This window comes from Dermochelys coriacea, chromosome 6, assembly GCF_009764565.3.
Source record: "Dermochelys coriacea isolate rDerCor1 chromosome 6, rDerCor1.pri.v4, whole genome shotgun sequence".
Taxonomy (NCBI): Eukaryota; Metazoa; Chordata; order Testudines; family Dermochelyidae; genus Dermochelys; species Dermochelys coriacea.
Window position 1 is genome coordinate 1870641 of NC_050073.1, and position 18534 is coordinate 1889174.

General features: G+C 63.2%; 2 protein-coding genes across 2 annotated transcripts; one reads left to right on the forward strand and one right to left on the reverse strand.

Moving 5' to 3' along the window:
* The first annotated feature begins 275 nt into the window (after positions 1-275).
* On the forward strand, positions 276-4248 carry LOC119856790 (zinc finger protein 345-like). The gene is made up of 2 exons (XM_038404801.2): positions 276-429; positions 1558-4248. The coding sequence occupies exon 2, from the start codon at positions 1566-1568 to the stop codon at positions 3978-3980; it is 2415 nt and encodes an 804-aa protein (XP_038260729.1). The 5' UTR covers positions 276-429; positions 1558-1565; the 3' UTR covers positions 3981-4248.
* A 9284-nt stretch (positions 4249-13532) lies between these two features.
* On the reverse strand, positions 13533-17986 carry LOC119856792 (zinc finger protein 497-like). The gene is made up of 3 exons (XM_038404803.2): positions 17858-17986; positions 16071-16141; positions 13533-15916 (listed from the first exon to the last, which is right to left on the reverse strand). Exon 3 carries the CDS (start codon positions 15867-15869, stop codon positions 14031-14033), a length of 1839 nt encoding a protein of 612 aa, XP_038260731.1. The 5' UTR covers positions 15870-15916; positions 16071-16141; positions 17858-17986; the 3' UTR covers positions 13533-14030.
* Positions 17987-18534: the final 548 nt, after the last annotated feature.

The window sequence follows — 18534 nt, forward strand, 5'->3', positions numbered from 1 at the left end:
GCGCTGGGGGTGTGGGACCCAGAGGGCTATGGGGAGGATGGATGTGGGGGGTACACAGGGGGGCGCTGTGCATGTATGGGGGGGCTGGTGGTGTGTGGCCCAGAGGGCTATGGGGCGGATGGGTGTGGGGGCCGAGGGGGGGCGCTGTGGGCCGAGGGGGTGGCCCCTCCCGCTGGGGAAATCCGCCTCCCCCCATCTCTGGGCGTGGCTCTCCGCCCATCGCCCTGGTTTCGGGGCTCCAGCTCCAGCCCTCCCGGGCGCCAGTTCAAACCCCCCGCCTAGGAAGTGCGTAACCGGGAGCCGCTTTCACGCCGGGACCTTCCTGTTACCGGCCCCCGCCCACCCCCGGCCCTGGGCTCGGCGCCGGCTGGGCCCCAGGGGCCGGATCGGGGCCCCCAGCGGGGATCCAGCCCCCCCCACCCGGCGCGGGTGAGTCGGGGCCGTCCGGGAGCCGAGCCCAGCAGGGTCCCCCCCAGCCCGGCCCGCTCCGGGGGTGCACGGGGAGGGGGGGCGGAGCAGGGTCCCCCCCAGCCCGGCCCGCTCCGGGGGTGCACGGGGCGGAGCAGGGTCCCCCCCAGCCCGGCCCGCTCCGGGGGTGCACGGGGAGGGGGGGCGGAGCAGGGTCCCCCCCCAGCCCGGCCCGCTCCGGGGGTGCACGGGGCGGAGCAGGGTCCCCCCCAGCCCGGCCCGCTCCGGGGGTGCACGGGGAGGGGGGGCGGAGCAGGGTCCCCCCCCAGCCCGGCCCGCTCCGGGGGTGCACGGGGCGGAGCAGGGTCCCCCCCCAGCCCGGCCCGCTCCGGGGGTGCACGGGGCGGAGCAGGGTCCCCCCCAGCCCGGCCCGCTCCGGGGGTGCACGGGGAGGGGGGGCGGAGCAGGGTCCCCCCCCAGCCCGGCCCGCTCCGGGGGTGCACGGGGAGGGGGGGCGGTGCAGGGTCCCCCCCAGCCCGGCCCGCTCGGGGAGTGCACGGGGGGGCAGAGCAGGGTCTCATCTCCCCCCAGCCCGGCCAGTTTGGGGATCGGGGTAGCTTTGCCCTTGGATTCCAGCTGGGGGTATAGGGCTTAGTACCCAGGCCGGGGCTGTTTGGGGGGCCCCCCCCTCACTTCCCAGCCCCCACTCCCAGCTCAGCCCTGGTGCAGATCTCTCCTCTTCTTCCCTCCTCACCTCCTGGGCTGTGTGTCCCCTCCCCAATCCCCAGCCCTTCCCCTCGCCTGGACACCCCCCTCCCCCCCACCCCACCCCACCCCTCCCCCGTGAGTGAGTGAGGCCGCTGCTCATGTTTGACATTCATTGCATCCCCCACCTTTGTAGCCCAGGGGGATAGAACCCAGGAGTCCTGGCTCCCAGCCCCCCTCGCTCTAACCAGTAGCCCCCACTCCCCTCCCAGAGCCAGGGAGAGAACCCAGGAGCCCGGGCTCCCAGCCCCCCTCGCTCTAACCAATAGCCGCCACTCCCCTCCCAGAGCCAGGGAGAGAACCCAGGAGTCCGGGCTCCCAGTCCAGGGGGGTCAGGTCCCCTCGTGGCCTGTCACTCCATGAACTCCTCTCTTCTCCCCCCAGTCCCAGCCATGAGTGAGGCAGAAGAGCACAGCCCCTCTCCGTGGGCCGAGGAAGATGAAAAGCTGCCGAGCCCGGCTGGCTCGGAGCGGGAGATCTCGTGCGACATCCAGTGCTGGTCGGATAACGAGGAGTGGGGGCCGGACAGCCCAGCCGGCAGCGGGGGAGTGGGGTACGCCTGCTCCCAGCCGGACAGCAGCCTCGCAGCCTACGGGAGGAGCTACTGTCGTGGCTCGCACGAGGACTGTGAGCTCGGGCTGCATGCCAGCTCGGGGGAAGACGGTGAGCTCGACTTCCAACGTGGCTCACATGAAGATGGTGGGTTCAGGTTGCACGCTGGCTCACACGAGGACGGTGAGCTCGGGTTCCACGCTGGCTCAGAAGAAGACATTGAGCTTGGACTTCACACTGGCTCACACGAGGACAGTGAGCTTGGGTTCCACGCCGGCTCAGAAGAAGACAGTGAGCTTGGGCTTCACACTGGCTCGCACGAGGATGGTGAGCGTGGGCTGCATGGCGGTTCAGATGAAGACGGTGAGTTCGGGCTGCACGCTGGCTCGCACGAGGACGGTGAGCTTGGGTTGCACACCGGCTCAGATGAAGAGAGTGAGTTCAGGCTGCACTCTGGCTCGCACGAGGATGGTGAGCATGGGTTGCACTCAGACGAAGATGACGAGTTCAGGCTGCACGCTGGCTCGCATGGGGACGGTGAGCTTGGGTTGCATGCCGGCTCCGACGAAGACGGTGAGCTAAACTTCCATCGTGGCTCCGACGAAGACGGCGAGCTGGGCTTGCATGCTGGCTCGCACGAGGACGGGGAGCTAAGCTTCCGTCGTGGCTCGCACGAGGATGGGAAACTTGGGTTGCACTCCAGCTCGGAAACGCCCCCTGGCTTCGACCTCATTGGCAATCCGGGCCCAGCCAAAGCAGCATGGCCTCCTCCGGGCCCGCCGTCCTCCCGCCCCACCCCGCCGGCGCGCCCCTTCCAGTGCCCGGAATGCGGCAAATCCTTCGGCTCCAACTCCACCCTGGCGCAGCACCGCCGCATCCACACGGGCGAGCGGCCCTACAAGTGCGGGGAGTGCGGGCGGGCGTTCAGCCGGGGCTCCACCTTCCTCCAGCACCAGCGCACCCACACCGGCGAGCGGCCCTACAAGTGCCCGGACTGCGGCAAGGCTTTCAGCCGCAGCTCCAACCTGCTGCAGCACCGGCGGGTCCACACCGGCGAGCGGCCCTACAAGTGCCCGGACTGCGGCAAGGCCTTCAGCCTCAGCTCCACCCTGCTCCAGCACCAGATCATCCACACCGGCGAGCGGCCCTACAAGTGCCCCGACTGCGGCAAGAGCTTCAACCGCAACTCCAACCTGCTCAACCACCGGCGCACCCACACCGGCGAGAAGCCCTTCCCCTGTGGCCTGTGTGGGAAGCGCTTCTCGGAGAGCTCCACCCGCACCCAGCACCAGCGCACCCACACCGGCGAGCGCCCCTTCCGCTGCACCGAGTGCGGCAAGGCCTTCAGCCTCAGCTCCACCCTGATCCAGCACCAGACCACCCACAGCGGGGAGAGACCCTACCAGTGCCCCGACTGCGGCAAGACCTTCGGCCTCAGCTCCACGCTGCTGCGGCACCGGCGGGCCCACGCCGGCGAGAAGCCCTTCCGCTGCCAGGACTGCGGCAAGAGCTTTGGCGTCAGCTCCCACCTGGTGCAGCACCGGCGGGTGCACACCGGCGAGCGCCCTTTCCGCTGCCCGGATTGCGGGCGCGGCTTCGGGCAGAATTCCCATCTGGCCCAGCACCGCAAGGTGCACCGGGCCGGCGGGGAGGCCCGCCCGCCCGGCACCCTCTACATCTGCGGCGACTGCGGGAAGAGCTTCCGGCAGAGCTCCCACCTGGCCCAGCACCGGCGCACCCACACCGGCGAGCGGCCCTTCCGGTGCGGGGAGTGCGGCCGGGGCTTCTCCCAGAGCTCCAAGCTGCTGGAGCACCGCCGGACCCACACCGGCGAGCGCCCCTACGCCTGCCCCGACTGCGGCCGGGCCTTCGGCCACAGCTCGGCGCTAGCCCAGCACCGCCGGACCCACACCGGCGAGCGGCCCTACGCCTGCGGGACTTGCGGGAAGAGCTTCAGCCAGAGCTCGGCGCTGGTCCAGCACCAGCGCATCCACACTGGGGAGAAGCCCTACCGGTGCTCCCGCTGTGGCCTCTGTTTCCGCTACCTGCTGCAGTACACCCGCCACCAGAAGGTGCACGCCCGCGAGGAGCTCCTGGCCCAGGAGAGAGCCGGGGCGGCGCTGCCGGCATCCGGGGCACCGGCGGTCTCCGTGGCTCTGGAGGTGGCGCCAGGGGCCGGGACGCCAGGGCTCCCCGCGGCGCTCGGGGTGGCGGTCGAGGAAGGGGTGTCGGCAGCGCTAAGCATGGGAGTGTGAGAGTCTGCCTTCCCCCCCCCCGGTGGTGTGGCAATGGGGGGGAAGCAGTGAGGGAAGGAGAGCTGCAGGGGGAGGAGACACACTGGTAACCCTCTGAGTTTGACGCTGATAAGCTTGGAGAGTTTGGGTCTGAACAAAATGTATCTGTCTTTTGTATACAGGCGTGGGACGGGCAGGGGAGCAGTGGGAGCCAGGACTCCTGGGTTCTATCCCTGGATCTTGCAGGGGATTGGGGTCTGGTGGGTTAGAGCAGCAGGGGCTGGAAGCCAGGACTCCTGGGTTCTTTCCCTGGTGAGAGTAGTGGGGCCTAGTGGGTTAGAGCAGGGAGGACTGGGAGCCAGGACTCCTGGGTTCTGTTCCTGGCTCTGGGAGGGGAGTGGGGTGTAGTGGTTAGAGCAGGGAGGACTGGGAGCCAGGACTCCAGGATTCTGTCCCCAGCTCTGGGAGGGGAGTGGGATTTTGTGATTAGAAGGCTGGGAGCCAGGACTCCTGGGTTCTGTCCCTGGCTCTGGGAGGGGAGTGGGGTGTAGTGGGTTAGAGCCGTGGAGCTGGTGGGGTGAGGATGCCGTAATCCGCTCTGTTGGCGACTTTAGCGAGTAGGCAGCGTTCCCTGTTGCCATAGACGGTGTTAGTTTAGTAGAGGCCGCGCCGTAGAGAAGCAGCGGAGAGGTGCCGAGATGGGGAATGGGACCTGGGGCCTTTCCCCACTATGGAGCCCCGGCTCTAGTCTGTGGGGTGGGTGGAGACTCAACAGGAAGTGAGTGGAGAGGAGTTTAGCACAACCCCACCACTACAGAGAGAAGAAATCCGAGGGTGTTTGAGTTCAATTGGGAGATTCGATACACCTGTGGGAGGGGAGCAGGGAGTCTAATGGTTAGAGCCGGGGTAGGGGCAGGACTCCTGGGTTCTCTTCCAGCTCTGGGAGGGGAGTGGAGTCTAGTGGGTTAGAGCTGGGGGGGCTGGGAGCCAGGACTCCTGGGTTCTGTCCCCAGCTCTGCGAGGGAATTGGGGTCTAGTGGTTAGAGCACCAGGAAGGGGGGTTCAGGACTCCTGGGTTCTTTGCCCAGTCCTCCCTCTTTGTTGTCTTTATGTAACCGTGAGCTGCATGCCACTCTGTGCCTCGGTTTCTCCATTTTTAGATTGGGGATCCGTAACGCTTCCGGGGCGGGGGGGGCTTCTCCAGTTTAACCCATAAACATCTATGCAGCCCTTGGGGAAAATCTGTTAGTGAAGTCTGGGTGGGGTTGGGGAGCTATTCCCCCACACGCACTTCCTTTTGCGTGGGGGGAGGGGGGTTGGGGAGTCATTGTGGGGGTGGGTCTGTGTGTGTCATCCCAGCTTGGGGTGGGGGACAGCAGAGCTTGGTGGTGGCAGATGCAGGTACCTGGGAGCAATCAGCCCTGCTCTCAGCCGTGGTCCTGTATTCCTTACCCTTCTTGTAATAAAGACTCATTGGCATAACAGCTGCTGTGTTCTTCCGTCAGACTCTTGGCAGGTTCTCACCCCGCCCCGCTCTATCCCACTAGATCCCACTCCTCTCCCATCCCTGGGGATAGAACCCAGGAGTCCTGGCTCCCACCCCCCCTGCTCTAACCCCTTCCAGAGCTGGGGAGTGAACCAGAGTCTCTGTCCTCTCTCCTCTAACTACTGGGCCATTCTTTACTGAATTTCCACCCTGTATCATTTCCTCCTCTTCTTTCCTAAGTCAGCCTCCAGTTTTTACCGCTCCCTGGCCTCAGCTGAATCTTCGGTTGCTCATCAGACCTGTTCTAGTTTGTTATAGAGGGGGGTATTTACTAGCCCTCTGAAACCCGCCTTGGTCACCGAGTTTTCTGGCGTTCAGTTTCCTTGCTTGGCTTGCGAGAGAATCTCTGTATTTATCCCTTTCCGCACGGCCAAGCGCTGGGCTAGCCCCTGGAGGGTAGGCAGAGCGGAGAAAACACAGAGGCCGACGGCTCTGAAGTCTAACGCGGCCTATTTGCCTGTGACTGGCTCACCTGAGAGACACACACGGAGCCCGACAAAAGCAGCAATCCCTCCAGAACGTTACCGATTCCCAGGGCAGAAGCCACCACCGTGGTATCTAGTCTGCCCCAGGCCAGAGACCTGCCTCAAAATAATTCTTAGAGCAGCTCTCATAAAAAAAACCCCATCTTCTCTTGATTTAAAAATGGTCCACTATAATTATTCTCCTCATTAAGAATTTACACCTTCTTTCCCGGCTGAAGTTGTATAACTTCAGCTTCCAGCCATTGGATCGCGTTGGACCTTTTCTCTGCTAGAGAAGTCCCTTATTCAGTATTTGTTTCCCGGGGGCGGGTATTTTTAAACTGGGATCAAGTCACCCTTGGACCTTTTCTTTGTTAAGCGAAATCGATTGACCCCCTCGGAGGCTATCCTTGTCTAGCAGGTCTTCTAAGTCTTTAATTGTGCTTGGTGCTTTTCTCTAACCCCTCCCCAAATTAGCCGCATCTTTGAATTGGGTCCCAGCTGCGGTCGCACCGGGGCCAAATTCAGAAGTAAAATGACCTCTCTGCTCCTCCTTCAGATTCCCCTCTTTAGACATCCCGGGCTCACATTAGCCCCTTTGGCCATGAGTCACACATGTTGAGCTGCTTAGCCAGGATGACCCCTAAATCTCTCACCTTCTCACTGGCCCCTTTTGCCCCGGGGTCTCTAGTTCAGGGGTTTTCTAACTTCACTGCACTGCAACCCCTATCTGACAACAAAAATTACTCCATGACCCTAGGAGGGGGGCCTGTCAGCTGAGCCCCACCGCCCAGGGCTGAAGCCCTCGGGCTTCGCTTTCAGCTCTGGGCAGCGGGACGTGGTCTAAGCCAGCCCTGGCCACCCCAATAAAATGAGGTCACAACCCACATTGGGGTCCCGACCCGCTGTTGGAGAACCGCTGCTCTTGTGTATGCAGCTGCTTCCTGCAGCGTGAGCTGGTGAGAAACGGCTGGAGAGCCAGAGCCGATTTATTAGCTTTCCGACTCCGCGAGACCGAGCACCTGCTAAACCAGCCCACCGGGCAAGAGCGCAGCTGTCTGAATTTCAGTAGTGGACCATTCACTATGGTCCAGGCTTGGCGGGAGTCAATATTTTTATCCCTAAAGGTGGATTTCACTGGACCCACGCAAGCCAACAAATCCATCACTCGTCAAAAATTACAGCAAGGCACCGTCAGATAAATGCGCGGGTTGATTGAAGGCTATTTATTGTGTATATTTTGAACATTTGTGTTCTTAACAGTTACGAAGCTTGAATCGCGACCTCTCCTGTCGTGCCATCATTTGAGTGGGCCGGCCCCCATAACTGCCCGCAATTGTGCAAATTTACATCGACATACATGAAAAAACCTTAAAATCCAGCCTGTAGCTCCACGATGAAGCCTTAAAAAGCCAACCAGAACAGAAATAAAATGCTAAAAAAAAAATCAAGATGGCTCATAGCTGTCAAATGGCCACGATAAACGTTGAAGTCTGTCAAACCGAACTGACTGGGCCATGGAGTTTCAGTCCACCGCAGAGATAAAAAGATATTCCTCGCCCAGCCCCTGCATCCGAAATGCAGCCGGACACAACGGAGTGCAAGCTCAAAGAAGTGTAGACGGGCATCAGGATTACCCCCGGCAAGATCCAAATAGCCCACCGATTATTTCAGAGCCGTGAGCAACGTCTTGCCAGCTGGTTTGGCAATTTCCGACTAAAGGCTGGGCGTATTGGAAAGGCATGAAATCAGCTCATGCCCTCAACATGCAGATATCGGAGCTGGTGTGATAGCCCCGATTACAAGTAAACGGGTGTGATCCAGAGTGAGTCCATTAACTACTGTGCAGTTTCCCAGGGGGTAGCTCAAGATGTACACCAGGGGAACTGAGATTATCTGGCCATGACTCCATTGCAGCCCAGGGGCACCGTTCCCTCTAATTTTTGACAGGCCCTGTGCGGAAAAAATATCTTCTGTACAAATTGTGCTTCTGTGAAAATTTTTGTGCATGCGGGGTTTAGGATCTGTGTGTGCGTGCACAGCTTAGAGGGAACAGTGCCAAGGGGTGACTCTGATTCACCCCCCCCAGGGGGGGCTGAGATGAGAATCTAGCTCCCATGGAAAGACCCAGCCATATATCTCCCCTCAGCATTCTCCTGCCATGAGATCTTTGGAAACCCCTATGGGGCGACAGAAAGGGGGCAGAAAACCACAGATAACCCAGTCTGATTCCCAAACCCCCTCCCCACTTTAACCCCTAGACCCCTCTCCCCTCTCAGAGCTGGGGAGAGAAGCCAGGAGTCCGGGCTCCCTGGCATTGCTGCCTTCCGGGCACTAAATACTACTAATTTCAGTCTCTGTTGAAGGAGAAATCCCCACCCCCCCCCCCAGAGGTGGAGATGGAACCCAGGAGTTCTGGCTCTCCGCCCCCGCCCCAGCAGGGTGGGCTGAATGTCCATGAAGGGAATGGGTGGCTGAACATGGGCACAGGGCATTGTGGGAATTGTAGTCCTGACTGCAGAAAGGAGAACAATTAGGATTTTGCCTCATCCCCAGGCCCACCTATGGAATTGCCAGTGCTGGGCTGGAGCAAGCCCCCCCCACTATATCTAAAGCCCTGCCCCAGCCTAAAAGGAAGAGCCACTCGTCCCAGGCACCAAGAGTTGGGGGAGTATTCTCAGGCCCCAGTGAGAGACCAGACCCTCCGTACGCCTCTGGAGTGGCATGTTAATCCTGGAACCTAATAATGGCAACATAAACGCTGGGTTGTCTATCATATTTCACTGCCAGAGAGCTGGGACAGGACTGTGACAGATAGGGCGGGACTGGGAGTCAGGACTCCTGGGTTCTATTCCTAACTCTGGGAGGGGAGGGCAGTCTAATGATTAGAGCAAACAGTGGCCACTAGAACTTAATTAGAGTTCTATCAGCCCCCCCGCCAAAACCCCCTAGACCCACTCCCCTCCCAGAGCTGGGGCTAGAACCCAGGAGTCCTGGCTCCCAGCTATCCCTCCCTTGTCCTAACCTAACATCCGATGGGAAGGGTGCTCGCAGACAGGGGGTAGCTGTGTCGTTTCTCATTCCCATCCCCCATGAGGCAACATCCCTGCTCGTGTCCCACGCTGGGCTCCTGATCCAAAGGCTGGGCATGCCGGCCCCCCAGCTGGGGGAGTCTGTCAGCCAGACTCCCCTGACCCCCAACTCCAGAGCCCGCAGATCCCCTCGGCTTGAGCCCCAGAGAGGGGGAGAGCTGGGGTGAGTGGGTGAATGAGGAGCCCCCTGAGATGGGCACTAAGTGGCAGGCTGGGTGAGAGGGACGGGGAAGGGGGTAACTCAAATGGGATATGGGCGGGGGGAAGAGGGATGGTGACCCAGACCCCAACTGCCTAACATGGGCTACGTCATCCAGCAAGGGAAAGCTTCAAATACCACCAAATGGGCCGTGGAGTGTGACACCTGAACGAGAAAGAGAGAGTATGGGGATGGATGGATAGATACGAGGGTGTATGGGGATGGAGAGATTGATATGAGGGTGTATGGGGATGGATAGAGGGGGGGTGTTTGGGGAGAGAGAGAGATAAGAAGGGTGTTTAGGGATAGAGAGAGAGATGGGTGGGGCAGGATGTGGGGATAGATTACATGGGAGGGGTGTACAGGGATGGACAGACAGACAGTCCATTAATCTCAGTGTAATTTACCCTTAGGCCCAGAACCTCAGAGCTACGCAGACACTGAAATCCCATTGATGTCACTCACCCCAGGGGAGCTAGGTGCCTACACAATGCCGGGGCGCGGCGCCAGAGGGCAGGTTCCCAGCGTGCCAATGGGAGTTGGGTGCTCCAGGGCCTACATGAGACCGGGTCAATTCAGGGGTGGGAAACCTTTTTTCTATCAGGGGCCACTGAGTCACAGAAAAAAAAAATCCATCGCAGGCCCCACACAGCCCCGCGCGGGGGAGCGGCGCAGGGGCTCGGGGCTTTCCCTAGGGTTGCCAACTTTCTAAATTGTACAAAATCGAACATCCTTGCCCCGCCCCTCCTCAGAGGCCCTGCCCCTTCCCTGAGGCCCTGCCTCCCACTCACTCCAGCCCCCCCGACTGTCCCCCACCCTCACTCACTTCCACTGGGCTGGGATAGGGGGTTGGGATCCAGGAGGGGGTGAGGGCTCCAGCTGGGGGTGGGAGCTCCGGCGTGGGGCCAGAAATGAGGGGTTCTGAGTGCAGGAGGGGGCTCGGGTTGGGGTGGGAGCTCTGGGAGAGAGTTAGGGTGCAGAAGGGGGTTCCAACCTGGGACCGGTAGGAATTTGGGGTGCAGGCTCGGGCTGGGCGGCACTTACCTCAGGTGGCTCCCGGCCGACGGCGCAGCAGGGCTAAGGCAGGCTCCTTGCCTGCCCTGGCTCCGCACTGCTCCCAAAAGCGGCTACTATGTCCAGCCCCTAGGCAGAGGCGCCGCCCCCACAACTCCCATTGGCCCCGGTTCCTGGCCAATGGGAGCTGCGGAACCGGCACTGGAGGCGGGGGCAACATGCGGAGCTTCCCTGATCTCCCCTGCGCCTAGGGCCCGCAGGGACACGCCAGCCGTTTCCGGGTGCTGCACAGAGCCAACTGGACTTCTAACGGGCTGGCAACCCTAGCTTCCCCCCGCAGCGGGGTGACCAGCGCTTGTGGCTGCAGCCCCATGGGGGAGCAGGGGGGACGAGGCTCGGGGCTTCCGGCCCACGGAATGGAGACTTGCCGCGGGCTGGATTAAATTAAGCAGAGGGCCGGATCCGGCCTTCGGGCCGTAGTTTTCCCACCCCTGTCCTAAGCCCTACAGTACCACAAACACTAATAATACTGATTTTGAAACTAAGGCTTCTAAATCCCCTAGGCCAGTCTGCCACTGTAGCCTGGGCACCTCAGCATTTGGGGCAGTTTGCTGGGTGGGTGGGGCAGGAGGGATTCCCATAGGGTGCTGCCTGGCTGCGGGGAGCCCAACTCTGGAGTAACAGTGCTTGGCACAGATCTTTCTGCATCCCCTGGTGCATCTCAGAGACTGTCGCCAACGTCCCGCAGGGGCAATCCTAGCACGCGTCACCATTTTACATTAGTATTCTATTCCAGTAGCACTGAGCTCCGGGCCCCGTCGTGCCGGGCGCTGCACAGACCCCGGCTGAGCTCCAGGCCCCATCGTGCCGGGTGCTGCACAGACCCCCAACTGAGCTCAGGACCCCTAGTGTCAGGCGCTGCCCAGACCCCAACTGAGCTCAGGGCCCCGTCGCGCCGGGCGCTGCACAGACCCCGGCCAAGCTCCGGGCCCCGTTGCGCCAGGCGCTGCACAGACCCCGGCCGAGCTCCGGGCCCCATCGCGCCGGGCGCTGCACAGACCCCCAACTGAGCTCAGGACCCCTAGTGTCAGGCGCTGCCCAGACCCCAACTGAGCTCAGGGCCCCATCGCGCCAGGCACTGCACAGACCCCAACCGAGCTCCAGGCCCCGTCGCATCGGGCACTGCACTGACCCCGGCCAAGATCTGGACCCGTCACACTGGGCGCTGCCCAGACCCCAACTGAGCTCAGGGCCCCGTCGCACCGGGCGCTGCACAGACCCCGGCCAAGCTCCGGGCCCCGTTGCGCCAGGCGCTGCACAGACCCCGGCCGAGCTCCGGGCCCCATCGCGCCGGGCGCTGCACAGACCCCCAAATGAGCTCAGGACCCCTAGTGTCAGGCGCTGCCCAGACCCCAACTGAGCTCAGGGCCCCATCGCGCCAGGCACTGCACAGACCCCAACCGAGCTCCAGGCCCCGTCGCATCGGGCACTGCACTGACCCCGGCCAAGATCTGGACCCGTCACACTGGGCGCTGCCCAGACCCCAACTGAGCTCAGGGCCCCGTCACGCCGGGCGCTGCACAGACCCCAACTGAGCTCCGGGCCCCGTCGCGCCGGGCGCTGCACAGACCCCGGCCAAGCTCCGGGCCCCGTCGCTGCACAGACCCCGGCCAAGCTCCGGGCCCCGTCGCGCCGGGCGCTGCACAGACCCCGGCCAAGCTCCGGGCCCCGTTGCGCCAGGCGCTGCACAGACCCCGGCCGAGCTCCGGGCCCCATCGCGCCGGGCGCTGCACAGACCCCCAAATGAGCTCAGGACCCCTAGTGTCAGGCGCTGCCCAGACTCCAACTGAGCTCAGGGCCCCGTTGCGCCAGGCGCTGAACAGACCGCTGACCGAGATCAGGGCCCCTAGTGCCAGGTGCTGCCCAGACCCCAACCGAGCTCTGGGCCCCGTCGCGCCGGACACTGCCCAGACCCCAGCCAAGCTCCGGGCCCCGTCGCACCGGGCGCTGCCCAGACCCCGGCCAAGATTAGGGCCCCTAGTGCCAGGCGCTGCCCAGACCCCAACTGAGCTCAGGGCCCCATCGCGCCAGGCGCTGCACAGACTCCAACTGAGCTCCGGGCCCCGTCGCACCGGACACTGCCCAGACCCCAGCCAAGCTCCGGGCCCCATTGCCCTGGGTGCTGCCCAGACCCCGGCCAAGCTCCGGGCCCCATCGCGACGGGCGCTGCACAGACCCAGGCTGAGCTCCAGGCCCCATCGCGCCGGGCGCTGCACAGACCCCAGCCAAGCTCTGGGGCCTGTCGCGCCGGGCACTGCACAGACCCCTGACCGAGATCAGGGCCCCTAGTGCCAGGCACTGCACAGACCCCTGACCGAGATCAGGGCCCCTAGTGCCAGGCACTGCACAGACCCCAACTGAGCTCTGGGCCCCGTCGCGCCGGGCCCTGCCCAGACCCCAGCCAAGCGCTGGGCCCCATTGCACCAGGTGCTGCCCAGACCCCGGCCAAGCTCTGGGCCCAGTTGCACCGGGCGCTGCCCAGACCCCAGCCAAGCTCTGGGCCCCATTGCGCCGGGCGCTGCCCAGACCCCAGCCAAGCTCTGGGCCCCATTGCGCCGGGCGCTGCCCAGACCCCTGACCAAGATCAGGGCCCCTAATGCCAGGCGCTGCCCAGACCCCAACCGAGCTCAGGGCCCCATCACGCCAGGCGCTTCACAGACCCCGGCCGAGCTCCGGGCCCCGTCGCGCCGGGCGCTGCACAGACCCTGGCCAACAGTGCTCCACAGGCACAGTGAAAGACCGGCCATGCCCTGCAGAACCCACACGCTAAACAGACAAGACACAGAGCGGGAGGGAACCAGAAGCATTGACAGGAGAAGCTACATGCCCAAGGTCACCCAGCAGGACAAGTTTCAGGGTAGCAGCCGTGTTAGTCGGTATCCGCAAAAAGAACAGGAGGACTTGTGGCACCTTAGAGACTAGCACATTTATTTGAGCAGAAGCTTTCGTGAGCTACAGCTCACTTCATCCGATGTTAGTCCCAGCAGAACAGTGGCAGAGCCAGGGACAGACCCCAGGAGTCCTGGCTCCCAGATCGCCCCTGTCCTTGCGCCAACCCACCAGACCCCAGTCCCCTCCCAGAGCCAGGGATAGACCCCAGGAGTCCAGGCTCCCAGCCCCCTTGTTCCAACCCACCAGACCCCACTCTCCTCCGAGAACCAGGGACAGAGCCCCACGGTCTGTATTTTTACGCCAGGCTCCTAATTAACTGATGGAACCGCATGCCACGGGCGCTGGTGGATTCTCTGGCACGAGGTGTCCTTAAGTGCCAACCCGGCATCTCGCTCTAGCTCGACCACCAGCTATGGGCTGGAAGCGGGAACCCCTGGGCAAGGTTCTCTGCTCTGTAAGTCAAATCACGATGGTCCCTTCTGGCCGTGTAATCTCTGAACCCGCCACCGGTGCCTGGAGAGTCTCTGTAGCTCATACTTAGCTACGGGAAGGTTCGACTCCATCTATGAACCGCCCCCCGCCCACAGCTACGACCCACCCACACTCATCGTCCCTTCTGAGCCTCAAGATCCATGAAACCTCCACCCCCAGGGCTCTGAAGACCCACGACCCCCCGTCCAATACTTCCTCATGGCCCTACGGAGCCATGCTTCCTAAGCTACAACTAACTCCATAACTAACTCCCCCGCCTCCTGCCGTCCCCCTCTGCAGCCAGGGCCAACCGCAGACCCGCCGCCCGCCCGCTCATGCGTGGAGTTTCTGGTGGGCCCGGAGGTGAGTCCGAGCCCGGAAGCTCTTCCCGCACTGTGCGCAGGGGTACGGGCGCTCCCCGGTGTGGATCCGCAGGTGCTGCCGGAGGTTGGAGCTAACGGTGAAGCCTTTGCCGCAGTGGGGGCAGGGGAAGGGCCTCTCCCCGGTGTGGGAGCGCTGGTGGATGAGGAGGTGGGTGCTGACGGCAAAGGCCTTGCCACACTGGCCGCACCGGTACGGCTTCTCGCCGCGGTGAGTCCGCTGGTGCTGGGCCAGGTTGGAGCCGCGGCTGAAGGCCCTGCCGCACTGGCCGCAGCGGTGGGGCTTCTCGCCGGAATGGGCCCGCTGGTGCCGCATCAGGTTGGAGCGCAGGCCGAAGTGCCGCCCGCACTGCCCGCACTGGTGGGGCCTCTCCTCATTGTGGCTGCGCCGGTGCTGGGCCAGCTTGGCGGCCTCGGTGAAGCCGGCCCCGCACTCGGCGCAGCGGTACGGCCGCTCCTCCGTGTGCCCGCGCAGGTGCACCAGCAGGTGGGAGCTGACACCGTAGGCCTTGCCGCAGACGCCGCAGCGGTAGGGGCGCTCGTCCGTGTGCTGGCGCCGGTGCCGGGCCAGCTGGGAGCGAGCGGCGAAGGTTTGGCCGCAGTCGGCACAGGAGTGGGGCTCGCCAGGCGCGTGGCAGGCCCGGCGGTGCTGAGCCAGCCGCCGGGCGTGGCGAAAGGCCCGCCCGCAGTCGGCACACCGGTGCGACTCAGCACCGCGGTGAGTCTCCTGGTGACGCTGGAGATTGGCCTTCTGGCTGAAGCTGTGGCCGCACTGGGCGCATCGATGGGGCCGCTCGCCCGTGTGGGTCAGCAGGTGCTTCGCCAGGTTCGACCGCTCGCAGAACCCTTTGCCGCACTGCGGGCACCGGTGGGGCTTCTCGGCCAAGTGACTCTTGCTGTGCTGGGCCAGTGCCGAGGCGGTCCCGTAGGCCTTGCCGCAGTCAGCGCAGCGGTGCGGCCTGTCGGCCAGGTGGGCCAGGCGGTGCCGGTTGAGGGTGGAGCTCTGGCCGAAGGACTTGCCACAATCCGGGCACCCATAGGGGCGCTCGCCCGTGTGGGTGCGTTGGTGCTTGACGCAGGACGAGCTGCGGGAGAAGGCTTTGCCGCATTCCCCGCAGCGGTACGGGCGCTCCCGGCAAGCAAGAGCAGAGGGAGTTACCGGCCTGGTGGGTTCATCCTCTTCAGCCTTGGAGATAGGGAAAGGCATCAGGGTCAAGGGTTCCCCTTGGGCTTTCACGTCAACGTCCCCGTGGAGAGGCTCCATCTTGGCCATGGTCATCCATGCTGAATCTCCCTCTTGGGTCGTCACGTCAACGTCCCCGTTGGGTGACACCATCCTGGTGTCTTCAGCCTCCTTCTCAGCCCTAGGGACAGGCAATGAATCTGAGGCCACACGCCCCAGCTGGCCCAAACGAGGAACATCCATGTTTGGAGGCATCGTCTTGACCATAGTCATCCACGGTGAATGTCCACCTTGTGCCTTCATGGCAACATCCCTCTTGAGAGGCTCCACCTTGGCAGCCTCCTCCTCCTCCTCCTCAACCTTAGGGACAGTCAGTGAGACGGAGGCTGGACATGCCCATTGGCCCTTCCCAGGAACGTCCATCCTGGGAGTCAACAAGTTGGCCACGGTCTTCCATACTGCATGCCCCCTGGTGGTCTCCACAACATCCCCACTGAGAGACACCATCTTGGCGACTTCCTCCTCCTCCACCTTGGGGCCACCCAATGACACGGAGGTCAGGCCTCCCTCTTGGGCCTTTCCAGGAACGTCCCCGATTGGTGGCACCATCTTGGCAGCTCTGTTGTCCTCTTCCAGCTGACGTCTGGGCCCAGGACCTGAGGAACAAGCAGGGGGTGCTGACTACAAGGGCCGCCAGAGAATGCCGGCCACGCACTGACACCGACATGGGAGCTTCCTGATCCTCAGCCCGTTCACCAGAGTGTGGTGACAGAAGGAGAGAGACATTGCACTGGGGATGGTTCCACTCACACTCCCTGGCGACCCAAGACACATGCGGGGCTCTGTCTGGAGAGAGGTGGTACAAACTGGGGACCGCGTGCCTTAGAGAGGAGACGGAAAAGAAGGCATGATACTCCTTTGTCCATCCATCTTGCTACCCATCCATCAATCCATCCTTCCATCCATCCAGGTACATGCCCATCTCACCTATCTCCATACACACCTCTCTATCCCTATCCATCCCCCGCATCACTCCGCGCATCCATCCATCCATCCATCCACGTACATGCCCATCTCACCTAGCCCCATCCACACCTTTCTATCCCCATCCATCCCCCCCATCTATCCGCGCTTCCATCCATCCATCCATGTACATGCCCATCTCACCTAGCCCCATACACACCTCTCTATCCCCATCCATCCCCCCATCTATCCGCGCATCCATCCATCCATCCAGGTACATGCCCATCTCACCTAGCCCCATACACACTTCTCTATCCCCATCTGTCCCCCACATCTATCCATCCATCCCCACACGCTCGCTCGCTCTCCCCACATATACTCCTCTCTCTATCCCCACAAACCTTTTCATCTATCTGTCCACAGACATGCACCCCTTGCTCCATCCATCCCCCCCACCCACGACTCTATGTAGCTATCCCATCCATTCCCACCCCCCATCTCTATCCCCCCCCCACATCTATCTATGCCCATACACCGATCAATCCATCTATCATTCTTATACGCCCCTTTCTCTTTGTCTATCACATTTATCTGTCTATACTAATTCCTCTACCTACCAACCCCGCTGGGTTCTTCTTCTCAGCCCCCCCAACCCTGGCACCTCCCCACTGGAGTGCCTTGGCTCACAGGCCCCTTCCCTGCCATCCTTCCCCCCGTACGGGGGGCTCCGTACTCCAACACCTCCACACCCTGCCGGGACTCAGGGTTGCAGGATCATAGAGGGTGTCCACTGGGACGGACAGCACGAGGAGGGTGTACGGTCACTCAGCTAAGCATGAACGGGACGGATGGAGAGATAGATCCAGGACCAGGTTTGGGGATGGACGAGGTGTATGGGCACGGGGAGGGAGGGATGGGGACGGGGGGTGCAGGCAGGGATGGAGGGGGATGGGGACCAGGTGTGCTGAGGGGGTGGAAGGGGAAGATGGGGGGTGCAAGGAGGGAGGGAGCAGATGGGGGTGAGGGATGGGAAGCGGGGGTGCAGGGATGGGGAAATGGGGACAGGGGAGGGAGGAATGCAGACGGGGGTGCGGGGATGGGGATGCGGTCAGGGGTTGCGGGGGTCCGGGGATGAGGTTCGGGGGGGGTGCAGGGAGGGAGGGATGCGGATGGGGGGTTGGGGTGCAGGAGTACAGGGGGAGGGAGGGATGAGGATGGGAGGGTGGGGAGGTGAGATGCAGGAGGACGGGGATGAGGGATGCAGATGGGAGTGAGGTGTGGGGGGGACAAGGGGAGGGAGGGATGGGGTGCAGGGGGATGGTGGGATGTGGACAGGGAGTGCAGGGGATGGATGGGAATGGGGGTCCGGGGATGGGATGCAGGGGGAAAGCGGGGATGGGGGGATGCGGACCCGGGGTGCAGGGGAGGGGAGGGGAGGGGAGGGGACAGGGGTCCGAGGATGGGGTGCAGGGGGACGGCGGGGATGGGGGAATGCGGACGGGAGGTGCAGGGGAGGGGAGGGATGGGAACGGGGGGTCCGGGGTTGGGTGATGGGGGGATGCGGACCCAGGGTACAGGGGAGAGATGGGAACGGGAGTCCGGGGCTGGGGTGCAGGGGAACGGCGGGGTCTCACCCCGGCACCCACTGGCCCTGGGTGCCCCGTCTCCGGCCGGACGGGTGGCAACCGGCTCCGTGCGCGGGGGTCCCGGCTCCATGCAGCGACCCCCCCTCCGCCGCTATGGGGGGGGGGGGGCAGGAAGCAGCGGATAAAGACCGGCCCTGTGCCCCCGCCCCACGCAAAGCACCATGGGGAATGTAGTTTTCCAGGCAGGTGAAGTGATTGTGGGCGGGGCTGTCCCAGCGCTTGTGTCAATGGGACCCAGGAGTCCTGGCTCCCAGCCCCGCCCCCCCGTTCTAACCCACTAGACCCCACGTCCCTCCCAGGGTCGGAGACAGAACCCAGGAGTCCTGGCTCCCCTGTGTTCTCAGCCTCCACAGCGCCGCCGGGCACTCCATTGCTGCGAGCTTCCCTGCAGCAGTGCCCCAGGCCCAGCTCGGGCTTCTCTCCCCCAGGGTCTATCTAGCCCGGTATCCCGCCGCCCCGCTGCTGCCAGAATCAGCCCCACCGCCCTCGCTCCCAGCTGTCGGTACAAGACGCTGCAGAGAAAACGGCAAAGTGCCCCCTAGTGATCAGTCCGGGAAGAACCTCCCCGTCGGGGAGAATTTATTCCCAACCCCCATATTCCAAGCTTGGTTTAGGCCCAGAATTTCCCTGGGTGAAGCCTTGGCTGGTTTTCTAATCCTGACCAT